Source organism: Sinohyriopsis cumingii, chromosome 12 (assembly GCF_028554795.1).
Source record: "Sinohyriopsis cumingii isolate HCF-2022 chromosome 12, ASM2855479v2, whole genome shotgun sequence".
Classification (NCBI taxonomy): Eukaryota; Metazoa; Mollusca; class Bivalvia; order Unionida; family Unionidae; genus Sinohyriopsis; species Sinohyriopsis cumingii.
In genome coordinates, this window is record NC_142972.1 from 80826187 (window position 1) to 80848194 (window position 22008).

Genomic DNA, 22008 nt, shown 5'->3' on the forward strand with positions numbered 1-22008 from the left:
CCTAGCACAAGGCATGTAATGTTCCAAACCCTACTCCATATGGTAAATCACCTTTAAATATCTTTAATATGGTGATACAATGCTCCCATATGAAATAAGCATTCATGTATTTAGGTCAATCCCAATTTGTTTGACAATCATGCCTGCTGAGATTCGAACAACCAAACTTTAGCTCAGAAATCAGCCCACAAAACAGACGATATTTGTATTTGATGAACCGAGTTTTCGGCTATCTGCCTGTTTTTGTTGTGGTATCTTTTGTCAGTTTAAAATCTTTTATAGAAGGCTAGAAACGATGTTATTGCATGTGTATAAAACAGTGCTGAAATTCATATCTCAGTATGATTTTGTTTTTCATTTCTTCCCTGTGTTTACATGTTTGAAAATGATTATACCGTAGAAATGTATTATTTGTTAACATATGATTTATAACTGTCTCATTTCTAGAAAGACAGCTTCAGTTGCCTAGTTGTTAGAGCGTCCGCTTTGGATGCGGGAGGTCGCGGGTTCGAACCCCGGACGAGTCATACCAAAGACTTGTAAAAATAGTACTACCAGCTGTCTCATTAGGCGCTCAGCACTAAGAGGTTAGTGTAAGCACTGGTTGGGCAGTTGTCAGGATAATGTGAATTGGTGGGGCATGATGCTAAATGTCTGCGGCATGACCCCCCAGTGCTAGACATCACTATAAAATGCCACAATGCAGACAGCATAGATATATAGCTGAAATATTGTTAAAGCAACGTTAAAAACCCACATTTCACACACTCATTTCAAGAAGAATAAGTGTCCTTTAAGTAGCTATAACAAGTATTCCATTGCTGTATATTTTATTGATTTTATTGATTTTCTGTTGGAGTTAGCTTGCAATGGCACACATTGAGATATCGTTCTGTTGTGCCGTCTATCCTTGTCGCGTTTAGCCAACCATGTTCAAGCAGTCCTAAGGATGACGTTTGCAGCACTTGCTAACATTTTAATGACTGCTTCACCCCTCCAGTATCCGCGAGGACTGTTGTAGATTTTAGATAACATCCCATCTGAAATGATGTTTCTATTGTGCATGATGGATTGTTATTTCATTATTATATATCAATATATTTGACCTCCAATGAGAATATTAACCTTCATACCTCCTTTGATATCCATCCTAGTGCACAATTAATTGAACTGAGGTCATGAATGAGATTTAGCTCGACACGCTGACGTACTCAGATATTATAAGCAAGCTCATGTTTGCAACATGCATCATCGGTACGAGTGATAGGTACTTCTCGAGGCATCGGTTAATTGTTAAAGTCATGAAACGATAGGAACTCGACAATTACTTTTGTGAAGTTGAGCTGGGATTTACAGAACGAGTTTTCATGGGGAAGCACATACAATATGAAGGCATGATTGTGTTATACACCAACTGACATTCAGCATGACATCACGAACTTGAAATAGCTCAGATTTTACTGTCATAAATTTGTATGCGAAGGCAAAGTCCAAAGTACCCAAACACAGTGACATGTTTCCAAACTCATTTCGCGCCGTTGGCAGACGCTGGACCGTGGTATGAGGTGTTCAGATATTTTACGGTAGCGCTTCAGTCATTTCTAAGAATCAAATCTTCCAACATTGATTTCCTTTCCACGTTCGATGAATTGCGTACCATTGAAGACCTTAATACGAGAGAGGAAATCTTGGCGTGTACGACGAAACGATGGTTGAACACAGAAACAACATATGCAAGAATATTTTCCCGAAGTCGACACAACAAGCATCAGTGATCTATATAACACAACAATGCGCACACGTGCCTAAAGTGATTCGGGACACCTGTAACACGTTAATGCTATTGCTCGCAATTGACGCGTATGGCCTCGCCAACATTTTGTTTGTCCTTTGGACTGTACAAATATCTGAACATGAATGTGTCTGGCATGATCTTCAATCCATTATACACTGTCAACAACAGAAAACTGCCAGTGATGTCATAGCAGAGTATGTTGACTGACTTCACCTAGAACTTCTTCGCGGTTACAAAGATGTTCGCGAAGATATCAAATGTATGTTTCTGTCACGACAGATTCCACGGGAAGACCTCATATAGGGCTCCGGACGTATCTTTGCACCGCTGCCTAAATCCAAAAAGGGAGATTGTCTGTGCAGTTTGCAGTTGTACTCATTTTACAAGTGATACAGTAATGCAAAACCTGCGCCAGATCTTCAGCTATTCCATGCAACTGGAAACCAAGATTTATTTAATTATATATATATATATATATATATATATATATATATATATATATATATATATATATATATATATATATATATATATATACATATATACATATATATATATATATATATATATATATATATATATATATATATATATATATATATATATATATATATATATATATATATATATAACATACATGTTTGTTAGTTCATGTACATAAATATTTGTGCATACTATTCACTCAGACATGCTAAGTAAATTAGTCATAATCTCAACCATCCATATTATCAGATGGGTCAAAGCATTTTCCATTCATTAATAAGCTAGGGGTTGATATTACACATCGTTAAATTTGTCTAAATTATAAAATTTGTCACGTTGTATATATATATATATATATATATATATATATATATATATATATATATATATATATATATATATATATATAATTTTGTTTTGTTTTTAATAATGATTGTTACAATTAGATTCATCATTAAAAACTGCACTGTGGTATTAGGTGTTAGGGCAAATAACTGTGACCCACGAATCTGCAATTTAACAGAATCATCCATGCACTCCCAAATTACAAAATGTAAGCCTCATGAATACTTAATATTTTACACTAAAAATAAAAATGATCAAATAATGAGATTGATAAAACAATTTTTTTTAAAAAAAAAAAACACCGCTATTTAAAGATTAACAGTTTCCTTGACTTCTTGCCATTTTACCAACATTGCAAATTACTGTCATAGAAGTAGAGAAAACGAGAAATCAATTTGTTTGCAATGTGTGGAATTAAAATTTAGGCTTCTTTGGTAAAAAATTAAATTAAAAAAATAAAGATATGTTGTCTGTCTATTCATGAACTATTTAATTTCATTTTTATAATAGTGTATTTGAATCCTCAATCAGTGCCTTATGTGACAGATTCGGTCTATGTTGTTTGCAATTGGACCTGACTTATAGGCAAGACAGTAGTAGTAAACATGTAAACGAGAATGAGTACCATGCATAATATTAAAGACTGGGGATTCTGTTTCATAAGGAAAAGATGAATAGGCACTAGATGGTTCAGTGAATAAACACTTGTCAATGCTATTTTGTTTATGATCGCAAACATCTCCTGCAAGCAAATAGTAAATCATTATGTGTCAGACGGATCTATATCAACACCCTTCCCATAACAGAAAACTAAATCCCTTCTGGTCTTTTATGTAAAAATGTTTAAATGATTTTATATTTCGTTGATTGAATATACAAAATAGAACCTTATATACACAGTAATTCAAACGAAGGAAGTATGATACACTACTGATGTCAAATACTTATTAACAGATTTGCCAGGCTGGAAATGCTTAAACTATCAGCTAATAATTCTGTCAAAATGAAATGGTATTTCATGGAAGAGACAAGATGAATACTGACCATAAATTGTGAACTTAATCTAAAGCATATAATTTGCAGTTTCTGGGACTGAAAATTCTCTAAAAATCCACACGTTCAGTCAGCTACGTGCATGTACCACACACGTGTATTTACCCAGAGGAAACTCTTAATAAAGCAGCTATTATACACAAAATGGCCATTATTTAATGGCAGATATTGTCTGTCTATTGTGGTGTTTGTTTGTTTTCAGCTGTTTTCATACAAGCCCACGATTTACAGCGCATGTCACGACACGCCTATCATTCTGCCATACATTCTTAAAGGGAAAGTTTGGGTATTTTAATCGCAAGCAAGAAGAAATTCTAACAGTGTATATCCAACTGAGCCTATAACCGACCGCGTTCATAGAATGGGTGAGTAACACACTAAACTTTCTAAAGCATATATCATATACTCGGTATACTTACTATACATGCAACAGATGGTTAAATAGTCATTCTTTTTAAAAAGATTCTTTAAGCACAAGTATGACATGATGAAACTAGAATGAGATGGTTTGATTTACGAGACTGTGTTATGTCAGTCGTACACAAACATCCCTGTTCAACGTGCTGCTTGAGTACACGTTTGTGCAAAAAGCTTTGCTGTGTAGGATTAAATTCTAAACCTGATACAAGTGACTACACAAGAATAACTATCGTGCGCTGTTTTATGATAAATAAATGCTCACGGATCATTCAGCAAAGATTAGAAATCCATGGGCTCATTTATTTCTCTAGTTCACAGAACCTCTATCATTACTGTAAGGTAATGCAAATATTATAAACATTAAGTACAACAGACAGCTAATTATATTTACAGAGACCGTACGGTTAATGTTTAGCTAAATTAATGTACCTTCTTGGCATGACAAATTTATATTTCATGCAAGATCTCAATCATGACCAATGTAGTCTAGGGAATACAAACTAAACAGGCTGCTTCAGGTTATGTTTTCACCGTCGTATAAAAAAATTGGAAAGGTTTGGTAATCCGATACGTTTCTCCATTAATATAGCAACCTCCTCAAATAACGATACAAAATATGTACATGACAACAACATTGAGTTGAAGAGAGAGAGGTCCTCATAGAAGTCATAAAACTGAATGTTAATGGTTACTTGATACAATTAGCTAATAATCACAGGAACGTTTACAGACATTACTCGTCAATGTATACTTTTCTATGTATGGAAAACATGCATAGACCTGTGAAACACAAGACTTTGAAAAGATGTACAATTTAGAAAGACGGTTTCATTTTCTTAGATCAGATAAATCAAAGAGATATTGAATGTGCAAACAATTAAATCAGGATACACAACCGATAATGTATTATCGTTTTTGATGCATGAAAAGTTGCGAACATTCATAAAAGAAATCATGAACAAATTTAACTATTCTTGTCTTAATTAATGAACACATATTGAGAAATAATGCATACACATTTGTTATGTAAACAGAAATGGACATGACTATTTTGACTTTAAGTAAGTTCAGAATTATTTAAATATCAATTCTAGTAATTTGTTTCATTTATTCTGTTCCTCAACATTTGTGTGATTTAGCAACTAACCAAATTTGTGTGTATTTTCATCTCTTAGGTACCTCCAGCACATATATTGTTTTCGTAATTCAGCAATATATTGACAATTAAACAGATTCTGAAGTGAATCACCTATATTATGAGAAGGACACAAATCATCTTTTCACTAAGATATATCACAATTTTACCACATTCCATTGTCAGCTGGAAATCAATGTTTCTAGCGCGGAACGTCTTAAAGTTATTATTTACGTTTGTGGCCTATGTATTACAGATGGATCAAATTAATTATAATGAATCGTATAAGCTTCATTAGTAGAGAAATTAAGAGCATTGGAATGATAGGTTTGCATATATCTATATTGCTGCCAATCAACACTGATTAGTTCGCATTTCGTGTATGTAACTTGGCAATTAATGTATGGCATTTTCCTTCTCTTTTGTTTCCTTCATTATCACTGCATCTGTTTAATTGTCAATATATGTCTAATAATGTGCTATTAACAAGTGCTAATGTATATGTAGGTCCATAATCAATATATCATAATTAATTCTTTCATATTTCACTAAAACGTATTTTAACCTTACACCTGCATTGTCGGCTCTAAGACCCGGCAATTATATATATATATATATATATATATATATATATATATATATATATATATATATATATATATATATATATATATATATATATATATATATATATATATAGTCACGTGTTTAGGCTCGAATAAACAGTAACACAAGAGAGAGTGAAAACAACAAGCTTTGAAAAAATACAATAGTTTATTTGCCTGGAAAAATTCTGAAAAAAATTAAAATAGTATGAACTTATGGTTTTATAGAATCAAATCCAAAAATAATCACAGAATACAATTTTTAAAATCACAATAACAAAATTTTCTACTCAAGTTCGAATTCCCGACGAAGAGTCCAAGATGGAAGACGATGACATATGCTGAAATATGTGCTGTGGAAGTCTACAGTTCCTTCTAGAAACAAGAATTATCCCTCCGGTTCTGGAAAGCTGAATAATTTTTTTAAATGAGAACTGTCTTTGATTAAGAATCTCACATGAGCACATGTTTTTTTCCAGGAAAAAAAGGAATTAATCCTTTTGAATCCAAATACTTTGAAACAACTCAAATCCAAGGAATTTGAAAGAACAGCACAACATACAACTTTCAGTGTAACAGCCCAAGGCCTACTGAGAATAATTCTCCAAAATATAGGTTATATCGTCTTCTAAAACGTAAACAAGGGGTCACGTGATCATGTTCTCGAAGCTTGTAGAAATTAGGTACCTCTTAAAGATCATCCAATGTGGCCCTGACGAAAGCCAATAATTTTAGTCTAAGAAATAAAAAAAAAATTGTTTACATCTTAAACACGAAGTACCATCATGACCTCGACAACAACCAATCATTTTAAAATAAAAATAGAACTTGTTTACGTGGTTGCTACAAATTTTGAATCAAGGTCATGATTTAGATCAACACCTGGTGTTAATAAACTAACAGTCAAGGTCAAATTATTTTCTGAAAAAAGTATCATCTCTAGTGAATAAATTTACATTACAATAGCATGTAATGAAAACTTAAAAAAGTTTAAACTGGCAAACAATTAAATTGAGATAAATATATATTAAATTAGATATAATTAAGTCAATTATACATAACTATATATATATATATATATATATATATATATATATATATATATATATATATATATATATATATATATATATATATATATGTGTGTGTGTGTGTGTGTGTGTGTTAGCAAAAATGAGACATACGGGCAACTATTTGAGCAACCGCGGCCGCCTAAAGAATATATCTAGTGTGGCCCAAAAGTTAAACAAGATTTTCTACTGTTTCTGTAAAAAAAAAAGCGTATTAGCCACTTGATACATATAAATGAAATAGTAATAAGGTTGAAACTTATTTTTAAGTCAACTTTAGTTAAAATGATGCATAGATATTTATATTTTAATTTTGTAATAGATATTCACGGTACAACCTATCGGAGATATTATGTATATTACGTATTACTTTGTTGATAGCGTGTATGTTTATATCACTAAAATAGATTTTAAAGCCATTTTTGATCATCATCGTTCTCACGTATCGAACTGTTAGCATATATAATGAAATACCATAGCTCCACATATTAGCTAGATGTTTTTGCTCACTTCTAGGTTTAACCTCCGAAGTGATACCATCGAGCGTGATGCGTTGCTTCTATATAGACCTAGTCAGCTTCCGGACAAGCCGTCTTCTAAAACGTGATCGCGGTTTTGCAGTTACGTTACATAACGCGCACTGTAATTACTGTAAATGTAGTGCAGGAATTTGTAGACGTAACAGGGATCTAGCAGTGTAGAGAGGAGGAGGAATATTCCAAAGTATGGAAGAGGTCGGTTGATCATACAATTTGAATGACTAGGTGACTGTTGCTTGTGCTGGAATATTCCGTCAATAACTCGTGTTGCAAACTGGGCCAAAATAGCTCACAGTGACTTGCATATTTCTTAGATAGAGTCCATACTGTAGATTAAGGATCGGTTGTTTGATTTAATCTACATGCAATTTAGATCCTGGAGATACTGCAAAATGCCACACCACTATGGAGGGTGGAGGTGGGTCTCATCGTTTCTTAGGGCAATTTGCCTATAAATAATATGGGATACAGATAAAATATCCCAGGACAATACCCACCTCCCACCCCCTAAATATAAAAGACAGGACATAATTCAACCCCCTCCATAAGTTGATCTCCTTTAAAGTTTGTTTAACCAACACAAACATACATATTTGTAAGTCGCCATTGACTGTTTGAAGCTTTGTGTGGACACATAGTCTTACGTTTTATCAATAAAGTGCGACTAAATCTCTGACAATACGAAATCACCTTATCGGTACTATAAATGTACACAAGGAGTTCAAGCGTGACCCAACCATCTGCTCACACGTCTTCTATCGCTTCCTTGTGTCCATTTATAATAACGATAAATTGATTTCGTGTTGTCAGAGAGTTCATCGTACTTTATTGATAAAACGTTAGACTCCTGTGGTGTGGGCCTCCTGTGAGTAGATAAATGAAATTTTGTGTGCTTGTTAGATTTTCGATCTTAGCAATAACATATAAGGATATTAAGATGCCTAATAATATAAGAACGTATTGCACGCACGTGTTTTTCACTCACTTTTTAAAGCATCATTACACACACTTTTAATCCATTGCATTAAATCCTTCAGCTGTTTTTTAACACTTGCATTTTTAAAGTACAGGAGAACTTCGATTATCCGTCAGGGTGCGGAACCGAGAACATGACTGACATACAAACTGATCCAAAAATATGCGGTCCTGTACAATATAAAATTATATCCGTTTGTACCTCATCCTCTTTATCAGTTGCTCCACTTGCAGTTAGGTAAATCTGCGCTTGTATTTTCCAATGATTAAAGTTTTTCCGAAACGTTCCCATCGGTTGCATTTAATGTTGGTGGTATGCGGAATGTGCTTAGGAGACCGTCGACCATGTTATCATTAGTTTCCCGTCACTAGTACTCGACACTGTGATAAAGGATGCAATATGCGTAACTTCTAAAATCAGTTTACCTCTAAAACTGCAGAATTATCAATGCGTCCCTAATTGGTCACTGCTGCTACCATGTTGATATAATGTCCTCTAGATGGGGACATAACAGTCAGCTGCTTAACGCACATATAAAATCCGACGTTGTTCTCAGAGCAATGCAGCTTTTATTAGGCCATCATGTACATACGACACATTGCATCATAGGCTAGTAACATTCATCAGTCATGCGACTACACTGAAAAGCTGAATGAATCTACCATGCTCTGTTTCAAATATGCTACATTAATTTTATTCAACAGATGTTGTATGGGTCTTTCTTACAAAATAAACAGTGTTGAGTAGCATGTTCCCTGGTTGAATGACAGATTAACCAGATGCCAAATTTTCAAGAATATCTCTCACACTCCGTAACCCATATTGCCTCTTCTCCATAGATTAAAGTATACTTGCTAGTCTGACTATGCCTCCTTTGAAGTCTCTTTTCTGATGGAGACTGCTCCGGTACCCTAAGTGGTTAGAGTATCTGCCAAGGATGATGGAGGTTCTGGGTTTGAACCCAAGCTGAGTAGTACTAAAGACTTCTATAAATGGTTTTAGCAGCTGCTATCTTGGTGCTCAGCATTAAGATGTTAGTGTTAGGACTTGGTCGGCCTGGTGTCAGGATAATGTAAGAGCGAAATATCAGTTGTCGTTTTACAATTTTATGAGACAATTTAAATTTTCAGGGATTTAATGGATCAAATAAGACAATAAAAACATGCGATTAAACAACAATAAATTATTTTTGGCAGCATCATATTTTAAAAATGTGTCAATTTAAGACTATAAATTACTTGAGAAAGGGAAATCAAAAATGTTAAAAATAAGACAGCCAGAATGGTAACCAATGCAAACAATTTAGTAACTACTGAAGTTTTATGTCGAGAATAATAAGGCTGGATAATCATGGATCAAGACTACAAAAACACAAACTTACATTTTTATGCAAGATGGCAACTGGCTCAAGGCTTCCTTAATTATAATATCTCCAATTGCACCAGTCGTTAGTGACATAGCTTATGACGTAAATAGCTTCCAATCAGCACAAGCTGGAGTAAGAGTCTTTACTAAAACTTTTTCTTCCTTCAGTCATCCGACAAACACATTATCTCTCAAGACTCGTTCAAGCGATTCCATTAATAAAAAGGCCATTGAACAATCGTGACAATCATGTTCCTAGACACTGTTATTGGGTAGAATGAAATATCAATTTTTTCCTCCTCGACTTTAATACAAATTTCGTCTCAAGTAATGAACAAACATTTAAAAAGTATTTAATTGGATCACCTCTATATTAATGTTTAGTTGAAGAAAGTACACAACACATATTTTTCTCTTGCAAATGTTACCTAGCACAAGGCCATGTAATGTTCCAAACCCTACTTCATATGGTAAATTACCTTTAAATATCTTTAATATGGTGATGCAATGCTCCCATATGAAATAAGCATTAGGTCAATCCCAATTTGTTTGACAATCATGCCTGCTGATATTCGAACAACCAAACTTTTGCTCAGATATCAGCCCACAAAAACAGACGATATTTGTCTTTGATGAACCGAGTTTTCGGCTATCTGCCTGTTTTTGTTGTGGTATCTTTTGTCAGTTTAAAATCTCTTATAGAAGGATAGAAAAGATGTTATTGCATGTGTATAAAACAGTGCTGAAATTCATATCTCAGTATGATTTTGTTTTTCATTTCTTCCCTGTGTTTACATGTTTGAAATTTACCGTAGAAATTTATTATTTGTTAACGTATGATTTATAAGTGTCTCATTTCTAGAAAGACAGCTTCAGTTGCCTAGTTGTTAGAGCGTCCGCTTTGGATGCGGGAGGTCGCGGGTTCGAACCCCGGACGAGTCATACCAAAGACTTATAAAAATAGTACTACCAGCTGTCTCACTAGGCGCTCAGCACTAAGAGGTTAGTGTAAGGACTGGTTGGGCAGTTGTCAGGATAATGTGAATTGGTGGGACATGATGCTACATGTCTACGGCATGATCCCCCAGTGCGAGACATCGCTATAAAATGCACAATGCAGACAGCATAGATATATAGCTGAAATATTGTTAAAGCTACTTTAAAAACCCATATTTCACACACTCATTTCAAGAAGAATGCGTGTCCTTTAAGTAGCTATAACAAATATTCTATTGCTGTATATTTTATTGATTTTATTGATTTTCTGCTGGAGTTAGCTTGCAATGAATGGCACACATTCAGATATCGTTCTGTTGTGCCGTCTATTCTCGTCGCGTTTCACCACCAACGGTCCGTATCTTTTCTAGGGAGAATATGTTCATTTATTATGCAAGTAAAGATCGTACTGTGTTAATTATCAAGTATTATATGTGCGTTTATCTTGTACCTTCTGTGCCCCGTACAAGATGGTATAATTAAAAAAAATTGCACGTGCGCTTATGCTGTACTGGCGCCCCCTACATGAATGCTCGTGATTCAAACACTATGCAAATTTACTCGTAACCATACATGATATGGTATTGATTGAAATTTACGAGTGCGATTGTGATGTACGCATTTCCCAACACAAACACGTTATATATATATATATATATATATATATATATATATATATATATATATATATATATATATATATATATATATATATATATATATACATATATATATATATATATATATATATATATATATATATATATATATATATATATATATATATATATATATATATATATATATATATATATATATATATATATATATATATATATATATATATATATATATGTACAAACATACAGCCGGGGTACAGCAAGTAGGAATATCATTATATAATGACAGTGTGGTAGTTAGCAAATTTGAGAAAGATACTTCTTTATCAGACCCCATACCAAAAAAAAAAAGAAATGTTTTACAATTTACGCTAAACTAAATTAAATTCCCTATTTTGTTTCCAGCATGGTCGGAATATGTTTAAATGTGTTGAAATGTTTAAGTTTCGTATTTGGAAACAAACTGTATTATGGCTAAGTATATCTAGGAAGGAAATAAGATGTTCTCATAGACTCTAATTTTGTTGTGTATTTGTTACCTCTCAAAATATAAACCGTCCTTTGATATCTCACGATTATAATCCGTATGTATGTATGTATGTTTTCTCATTTGGAGTATTAATTTGTAAATGTATACTTTGCGTATACAATGATCACACTTTATATAAAAATAATGTATAAACACCGCAGTCGTGATTTGCTTACAGGAATACATTCTTCTGGGTTCTACTGAATTCAATTATACAGCATAATTTGCAAAACGATATGGACTAATTGATAAAAGTGACTGTTTTCGTTACTTTGGTTCGTTGCAATAAGTTTCTAACACAATACTAATAAAAACGGGTCACACATGATGCCCTAAAGAAGCAGTTGCAATTAATTTTCTTATCGCAAATGTATAGTATATTGCTCGGGGAAAGGCGTTTGTTTTCATGGCGTTGTAAGAAATTCGAAAATAGAATTCAACATGGAAACACATTGTCCACACTCTATTTGTTATTGGTAACTGTAGATTTGCTAGATCGCTGTATACAAATGTATGTTTGGATTCTTTATTTTGCTGCAAGGTTCCAGATGTATTGGGGATTTAAATAACACATTTTCATAGTTTTTCTGAGTTTATTCAAGCAATAAAAATTGATGGCAACACCATAGGTCATATATATTTTTAGAATGTTATGTAGTGGATACAGTATCAAAGCACTTTCAAGAAATGCAAAGTAAACTTTTCATTTCTCACTATTTGGGTTTTGATTATGAAAAAGTATACAAAATAACTAGACCAGTGTGGTGTACAGTGACTGTTAGAGAAGCCAACTAGACAGAAAATAGATTGACTATGAAAGAAGCAACAGACAAGGTTTTCATATAAATTTGCTGAAGGTCGTTGAATCGCTATTAAAACGCGGCAAACATTCTACTGGTTAAAAACTCTGTTCATAAAAGTTAATGAGAGATTTGTATTTGAAAATTGAACATTCCAAAAATGATACCAAAGATTGTATAATCGCTATGGAAACACGATACACTTTCCAATGGCTGAAACTACATATATTGATCTTAGATGATAGTGTGCGCGCTTGTGTGAGTGTGTGTGTGTGTGTGTGTGTGTGTGTGTTGGGAGCGGGGGTGGTGCATTGTGTCAAACGCACCATGAAATACATTGACCTATCATAACAATCATGGAGAGCAACATAAAATATGTTTTATGAAAGGTCCATACGATTTATGAGAGGATTTAAGAATATCGAAAAAGTGACAGTAAAGGTGCACGTCAAATATCTGAAACAAAACATAGTCTCGTATCAGTCAGATCAGCTCAGCTTATCACGAAGACGGTGAACCCAGGTATCTTGACAGAACAATCAGATTTTCACGTTGAGGTCATTCAAGAAAGATATTTAGCTGGAAGGACTATGTCTGTCAAAAATTTGTTTCGTTTTTGAATGATGACACATAGAAATGCTCTCCATTCTTTTATACTGATGTGTGATATTTATTTTCTTTGGTCCGCCTTTCCGACTGTCCTAAGATTATTAACATATTAACCCCTGGAGGTTTTTGTCGTTTTTGCCTGAAATTCGAGTAGGAATCACATTCTAAAAGCTATTTCTGAATAGATCCGAAAACACCAAATCCCAGGTGATCGTTCAATAAAATACTGGCTAGTTGTGTTAGAAACATCGTTTTCCATTGGCTATTTGGCTCGCGCAAGAGCAGAAAGGTAAAAGTAGATTTTTTAAAATTTTGTTTTATTTTTTATTTTTTTGAATGCTAAACGGAGCCATTATTGTTGTATCGAGACCACCCTTTATTCCAAATGCCCATCTTATCCTACATTTTGCAAAGGTTCATCTGTCTGTTTGCAGTTCATACCGGTTTGCCTTAGATCTGAGACCAAAAGGTCTAAAATCCGGACACAAAATCGCATTCCGACCACGGGCGAATTTTGGGTGGAAAAATGCGGATCGAAAAAATGAGATTGTTCCTCTGTATTTTGTAGTGCAACTAGAAATTCCAGATTATTTGGTATCATTGTAGAGCTACATCGGTCTACCTTCATATCATGCCACCCACTTTACTGTATCATGCATGACCATGACGCTATGTAGTTCGGCTGTAGGCTACTACCTCCTGCCACGTTAACTCGTCGCTAGGCGTTAATATATTAACACGATTATGCAATAACCATTCCAACTAAAGAAATACATATACATGTAATAGGCTAAATATTTAAGGACCAATATATGACCTGTCCGATCTTTAAAACTTCTAAACTGCATCTGTTCACTTTATCTTTGTATGGACTTGCATGTTATGTTAAAAACTGGTCGGAAAAGCATAGATAAAATTTTTACGTGCTAACGTCTGTGCTCATTTAGATCATCTCATTGGATTTGTGTCTGCTTTAGCAGTTTTCTCAATGTGGTGTGTTGGTATCTTTTTCATGGCGACGATGCAGCTTAGCAGAAGAGTTAAACTAACAAGTGCGAAAGTTGGCTATCATTTGCTTATTAACGTTCACTGGATGCTAGGCTTTTATTCAAGGATTTATAGTAAAATTAATTTATTCACGGTTATGTATTAACTTGGTATTTCTAATACAATGCCTTTAACTCATATCATTAGTACAGATCCCCAAAGAAACGAAATAAGTATTAGTACAGCGAAATCAAACAGTACAAGCTTTGCTAAAAGGGCTTAGTGCAAAATTGTAACAATTTGATTTATTAGACTACCAGCACGACATAATACGTTGGGATCAAGTATATCAAAATTGTTCGTTTAACCACTGATTTTGCTGCCTTAGCCATGCCTTCTCAGGTATTCGGGTGTGTGGCTTAGACTTACATGATAAAGCACTACAACACTACACCAACCAAACAAACTAGATAATTCAAAATGAAGAAATAAGTCTTTCTCATTATCGTACAAGTATCTGCTACTTGTAGTGTTTTGTCATGTAAGTCTAAGCCACATGAATGGACACCATGGACTTTACAGTTTACAGAAGTAGTTGTATAGGATTCTTTGGAATCAGGGGAAACTTGTAGCGTAGAATCGTAGCGGGATTCGAGCCAGGGCCAAGAAACCCCTTTGCTTAATTACAATATTTCTTGTGTGAGCATAATGCAAATATGTATACTGGTTTGCACTGTTTTCAACCAGTATGATATACAGTCTTGAGACCTCAGTCGGTCAGGATATTCTTTAACAACGGTATCATTTATCCTAACACTTCTTTAAATACGGTTCCATTTCAATACGGCACCATTCACCCCTTGCAATAAATTATATATATGGGTTTTCGAAGATGAACTAATCGGTATTCAATGGATCTAAGTACTATTTTGGTCAATGTTCTGATCTCATTATCTGGCTATTGCAAAAAAATATATTAGTTATAATCAATGACACCTTTAGTTGCATGATTATTAAAACATTCTATATAAATCCAGCATGGTATTAGTTAATATTTCGACGATATTGTTATATGTGTCCAGTACATTTGAACAGGTATGTTTATAAACATTAAAATTAGGCATTTAAACTGTAGAAAAAGAATTCTACTGGAAAATGTTTTGTCAGCATAAAGAACTCAGGATTGCCGAATCCAAGACTAGACAACATTTTAAGGTACCTATATTTGCTCTTTTCAGGCCAAGTTTCACGTAATGGTTCGTTTTAGTAGATATTTGAATTCACTTGCTTGTTTTTCTGTGGGTTTTTTTGCTCCCACACAAAATGCGCATTTGCGAAATTTAAATTCCGTTGCAGGACGTTAAAGGTTACCGGCCATACTCCAACATTTTTCTTTTTTAATCAAATATGCATAACATGAATAAAAGCGGTTAAACTCGCACAAAAAGAACAAAAAATTATCAAATGTAAAGAAGGAATAATAATTTAAGTACTCGAAATAGAAGTACACGACGCTGTTACTTCCCCCTAGCTACGATTTTCCACCTAAAGAGGACGTCAGCAGGAAATGACGTACATTTATCACCAGAAGACGAAGTACATGCTTCTTGTTGTCGGAAAATAAAACACTATAAACTATGGAATGGGGACATTTAGATGAAACTACTGAAAACTAATTTACTGTTTAGCCTTATATCGATATGTCCGACGCACTAGCTTGTGTCGCTTTCAAAACTGTTCCATTGTTTCAATTTATTTTGAAAAATGCCGTTAATACAGGTAAAAAGGAATCATTGCTGGCTTCTTTGTGTCGGCTGATTTCATAAATAAGAAAGAAATCGGCACCCTTATAAGAATCCAAAGAAACCAAACTTGGCCTACTTATGTCGGCAGACGTCATAATCAAAATTCGGTACACTTAAAAGATACAAAAGTCAGTTTCCTGGGTTGGTTTGCTTTGTAACAAAATAACCTTTGTACTTGATATCCTGTCGGTAAGTTTAAGCAAGCAGTTTATTACTCGCGGCCAGTTCTGTTTATTCATCACCCAGGCTTCTATTCGTTTGCCATATGTAATCATAACTGATGTTTGCAGGGCAAATACTTGCTTTAATAATACTTTCATAACCCATGCTAGCGAAAATATTATCATTTCCAATTACATTGAATGTATTATAGAATAATGATCTTTTATTTCCGAGAAATTGTTGTATAGTTAACCTGGATACAATACAGTCATGGTCATTTTGGACCTTGTAACTTATCATGCGTAAATGGCAGGTGCCTTCAAGCAATCGGATGATAATTTTCGTCTCTTTTGCGATTTTGTTATCTGAGATAAGCGATACACGTTACAGAAAGGATGCATACGCAAGCCGGCATCCGCTACATATGCGCAGTTCGCAGACATATTTTGTTCAGTAAATTTCGCATGATGAAACAAGAAGGAATAAATGATAACAATGCAAGGTTAGTTACTTTCATTTTATTTTCAAACAAGTGTTTGTTTTATCAATTTTGTTGTATCGTGCCGGGGGTGGGGGTGGGTGGCACAAATTTAACAGAAAAATTAGTTCTTTTCTTATTTGTATGGAATAATGAAGCAAACATGATTGACAATATTGACTAGTAATGAAAAGCTTTCAATTTACACGCGTACACACTAAGATAACTTAAAAAAACTAATAAATTTAACTGGTAAGAACTTCATATTGCAGCAACTATAAGCTGATAAAAAGCTTAACATTTCGTTCTCTCTCTCTCTCTCATGTGTAATAGAGTTTGTATTATATGCAGCAGTGTTACAACCTGAAGCCTAAAATTAAATATATTTGTTTTAATATCTCATTACGCTACCCTTAGAAACATGTATACTTATTCTATAGAACATTACCTGTTAAGTATTATTGTTTTATAAATCAATATCAATAATTTGATCAGAAGACTTAAATAGAGAGTGTCGTTGTGCAGTTGCGTATGTTTTATTAGCATTAAAATTAAATGTATATAAATATTTTAACTAGAACGAGCAAGATATGTCAGTTTGTGTTTTCTCTCATATATATGTACGTCACAAAGTATGATTAATTATTTTCTTTTAAATAATATCAAGATAATTTGGGTTGTTTAAATTTAGTTGTTTTCCTTAAAACCTATTCCTAAAACCTATCTTATTAAGTATATACTTGTTGTTTGAAGAAAAAGAACTTGTTCCAACTATTGTTAAGTAGGGCCGAATTGTCTTTCGAGTTGGGCCGAATTGTCCTTGGGCCAAATTGACTATGACGTTTGTCAGTAACATGTATAGATTTAATATTAATTATAATTACATAGTTGCCTATAGTTTCAAATATTTATAAGAGTTTTTCCCTGATAAAAATATTAAGCAGATGCCAAATCATGTTTTAACTGTAAGAAAAATTAAGTTTAAAGAATATGAATTATTTTTAAGCGTTTGCAAATTTGACATCTATGATTTAATAAGCATTTAATGAATACTAAGATTCGCTTTTAAATCTGTGCATTACTTGCCGTAAGCGTCAAGTATAGACGTCTTGTAAACTTTTGTATTTGTTTGGTTAAAGATCTAATAATGGTTTAGTGAATATTAAACTTTATGTTCAGTGAAATCTTAAGTAGTGAGTTTAATAAAATCTTATTTTAGGAGTAAATTGTAAAAACACGTGTTAATGCATATCGTTTCTCTCTTCACAGCACAAATATATGCTTATGTAAATAGTCATTGCTTATGCGCTGTGATAAAATTGTTCTAACGAGAAGAATAGTAATTCTGCATTCTTTTGAACTTGTAAAGTTTTATTTAGGTTCTCCCCCTGATAAAGAAAGAATATTCCTTTTGGAATGTCATCATAAACAATAACTGGAGTTGGTCAGATTACATTCATATAATTATTCATCTGCCACGAACTTCAACTAACTTAATGCAACTCCATTAAAAATGTGTAAAAAAAATTTTGACATTTAAAATACACTCATTTAAAGTCTCGTAAAAGGCGAATACAGAACAGTACTTTAAAACGTACTTTTTAATTAAGTACCAAACTTTATTTTGTTAGTATATGGAACAGTAGGATCTAAATAAGCTTAAAACATTAGGTTAGGAAAATGTTATCTTCGATGCCGACTTGACCTGTACTTAACCGTTAGTTTTGCATAACACCACTGCTTCAACTACAGCAGGTGTCTGTGTTGTTATGGTGATGTGAGCTGAAAGTCTGTAATAGAATACTTTCATTGGAGGTTTGCTATTTGGTTCTAGAAGTTCCTTCGTTTTCCCCTAGTTCAAGAAAAATTCACTTTAATTAAACCATTCATTACAACATATATTTAATAATTGTAATATTTATCTCCTAACACTGTAGATAATAATTATGTAGATTTTCACCTCTATATTAATGTTTAGTTGAAGAAAGTACACAACACATATTTTTCTCTTGCAAATGTTACCTAGCACAAGGCCATGTAATGTTCCAAACCCTACTCCATATGGTAAATTACCTTTAAATATCTTTAATATGGTGATGCAATGCTCCCATATGAAATAAGCATTAGGTCAATCCCAATTTGTTTGACAATCATGCCTGCTGAGATTCGAACAACCAAACTTTTGCTCAGATATCAGCCCACAAAACAGACGATATTTGTCTTTGATGAACCGAGTTTTCGGCTATCTGCCTGTTTTTGTTGTGGTATCTTTTGTCAGTTTAAAATCTCTTATAGAAGGATAGAAAAGATGTTATTGCATGTGTATAAAACAGTGCTGAAATTCATATCTCAGTATGATTTTGTTTTTCATTTCTTCCCTGTGTTTACATGTTTGAAATTTACCGTAGAAATTTATTATTTGTTAACATATGATTTATAAGTGTCTCATTTCTAGAAAGACAGCTTCAGTTGCCTAGTTGTTAGAGCGTCCGCTTTGGATGCGGGAGGTCGCGGGTTCGAACCCCGGACGAGTCATACCAAAGACTTATAAAAATAGTACTACCAGCTGTCTCACTAGGCGCTCAGCACTAAGAGGCTAGTGTAAGGACTGGTTGGGCAGTTGTCAGGATAATGTGAATTGGTGGGACATGATGCAACATGTCTACGGCATGATCCCCCAGTGCGAGACATCGCTATAAAATGCACAATGCAGACAGCATAGATATATAGCTGAAATATTGTTAAAGGTACTTTAAAAACCCATATTTCACACACTCATTTCAAGAAGAATGCGTGTCCTTTAAGTAGCTATAACAAATATTCTATTGCTGTATATTTTATTGATTTTATTGATTTTCTGCTGGAGTTAGCTTGCAATGGCACACATTCAGATATCGTTCTGTTGTGCCGTCTATCCTCGTCGCGTTTCACCACCAACGGTCCGTATCTTTTCTAGGGAGAATATGTTCATTTATTATGCAAGTAAAGATCGTACTGTGTTAATTATCAAGTATTATATGTGCGTTTATCTTGTACCTTCTGTGCCCCGTACAAGATGGTATCATTAAAAAAAATTGCACGTGCGCTTATGCTGTACTGGCGCCCCCTACATGAATGCTCGTGATTCAAACACTATGCAAATTTACTCGTAACCATACATGTTATGGTATTGATTGCAATTTACGAGTGCGATTGTGATGTACGCATTTCCCAACACAAACACGTTATATATATATATATATATATATATATATATATATATATATATATATATATATATATATATATATATATATATATATATATATATATATATATATATATATATATATGTACAAACATACAGCCGGGGTACAGCAAGTAGGAATATCATTATATAATGACAGTGTGGTAGTTAGCAAATTTGAGAAAGATACTTCTTTATCAGACCCCATACCAAAAAAAAAAGAAATGTTTTACAATTTACGCTAAACTAAATTAAATTCCCTATTTTGTTTCCAGCATGGTCGGAATATGTTTAAATGTGTTGAAATGTTTAAGTTTCGTATTTGGAAACAAACTGTATTATGGCTAAGTATATCTAGGAAGGAAATAAGATGTTCTCATAGACTCTAATTTTGTTGTGTATTTGTTACCTCTCAAAATATAAACCGTCCTTTGATATCTCACGATTATAATCCGTATGTATGTATGTATGTTTTCTCATTTGGAGTATTAATTTGTAAATGTATACTTTGCGTATACAATGATCACACTTTATATAAAAATAATGTATAAACACCGCAATCGTGATTTGCTTACAGGAATACATTCTTCTGGGTTCTACTGAATTCAATTATACAGCATAATTTGCAAAACGATATGGACTAATTGATAAAAGTGACTGTTTTCGTTACTTTGGTTCGTTGCAATAAGTTTCTAACACAATAATAATAAAAACGGGTCACACATGATGCCCTAAAGAAGCAGTTGCAATTAATTTTCTTATCGCAAATGTATAGTATATTGCTCGGGGAAAGGCGTTTGTTTTCATGGCGTTGTAAGAAATTCGAAAATAGAATTCAACATGGAAACACATTGTCCACACTCTATTTGTTATTGGTAACTGTAGATTTGCTAGATCGCTGTATACAAATGTATGTTTGGATTCTTTATTTTGCTGCAAGGTTCCAGATGTATTGGGGATTTAAATAACACATTTTCATAGTTTTTCTGAGTTTATTCAAGCAATAAAAATTGATGGCAACACCATAGGTCATATATATTTTTAGAATGTTATGTAGTGGATACAGTATCAAAGCACTTTCAAGAAATGCAAAGTAAACTTTTCATTTCTCACTATTTGGGTTTTGATTATGAAAAAGTATACAAAATAACTAGACCAGTGTGGTGTACAGTGACTGTTAGAGAAGCCAACTAGACAGAAAATAGATTGACTATGAAAGAAGCAACAGACAAGGTTTTCATATAAATTTGCTGAAGGTCGTTGAATCGCTATTAAAACGCGGCAAACATTCTACTGGTTAAAAACTCTGTTCATAAAAGTTAATGAGAGATTTGTATTTGAAAATTGAACATTCCAAAAATGATACCAAAGATTGTATAATCGCTATGGAAACACGATACACTTTCCAATGGCTGAAACTACATATATTGATCTTAGATGATAGTGTGCGCGCTTGTGTGAGTGTGTGTGTGTGTGTGTGTGTGTGTGTGTTGGGAGCGGGGGTGGTGCATTGTGTCAAACGCACCATGAAATACATTGACCTATCATAACAATCATGGAGAGCAACATAAAATATGTTTTATGAAAGGTCCATACGATTTATGAGAGGATTTAAGAATATCGAAAAAGTGACAGTAAAGGTGCACGTCAAATATCTGAAACAAAACATAGTCTCGTATCAGTCAGATCAGCTCAGCTTATCACGAAGACGGTGAACCCAGGTATCTTGACAGAACAATCAGATTTTCACGTTGAGGTCATTCAAGAAAGATATTTAGCTGGAAGGACTATGTCTGTCAAAAATTTGTTTCGTTTTTGAATGATGACACATAGAAATGCTCTCCATTCTTTTATACTGATGTGTGATATTTATTTTCTTTGGTCCGCCTTTCCGACTGTCCTAAGATTATTAACATATTAACCCCTGGAGGTTTTTGTCGTTTTTGCCTGAAATTCGAGTAGGAATCACATTCTAAAAGCTATTTCTGAATAGATCCGAAAACACCAAAT

The 22008-nt window shown here is 33.5% G+C and overlaps 1 protein-coding gene across 1 annotated transcript in view; it reads left to right on the top strand.

The window, feature by feature from the left end:
• The window catches only part of LOC149786824 (interferon-induced protein 44-like), a 208531-nt gene that overhangs the window by 17530 nt on the left and 168993 nt on the right, over positions 1 to 22008 (top strand). The window contains exon 3 of the mRNA XM_089978270.1: positions 3879 to 4041. Within this exon, the coding sequence (XP_089834396.1) occupies positions 4038 to 4041 (4 nt within the window). The 5' untranslated portion in view covers positions 3879 to 4037. The remainder of the gene's footprint in view (positions 1 to 3878; positions 4042 to 22008) is intronic.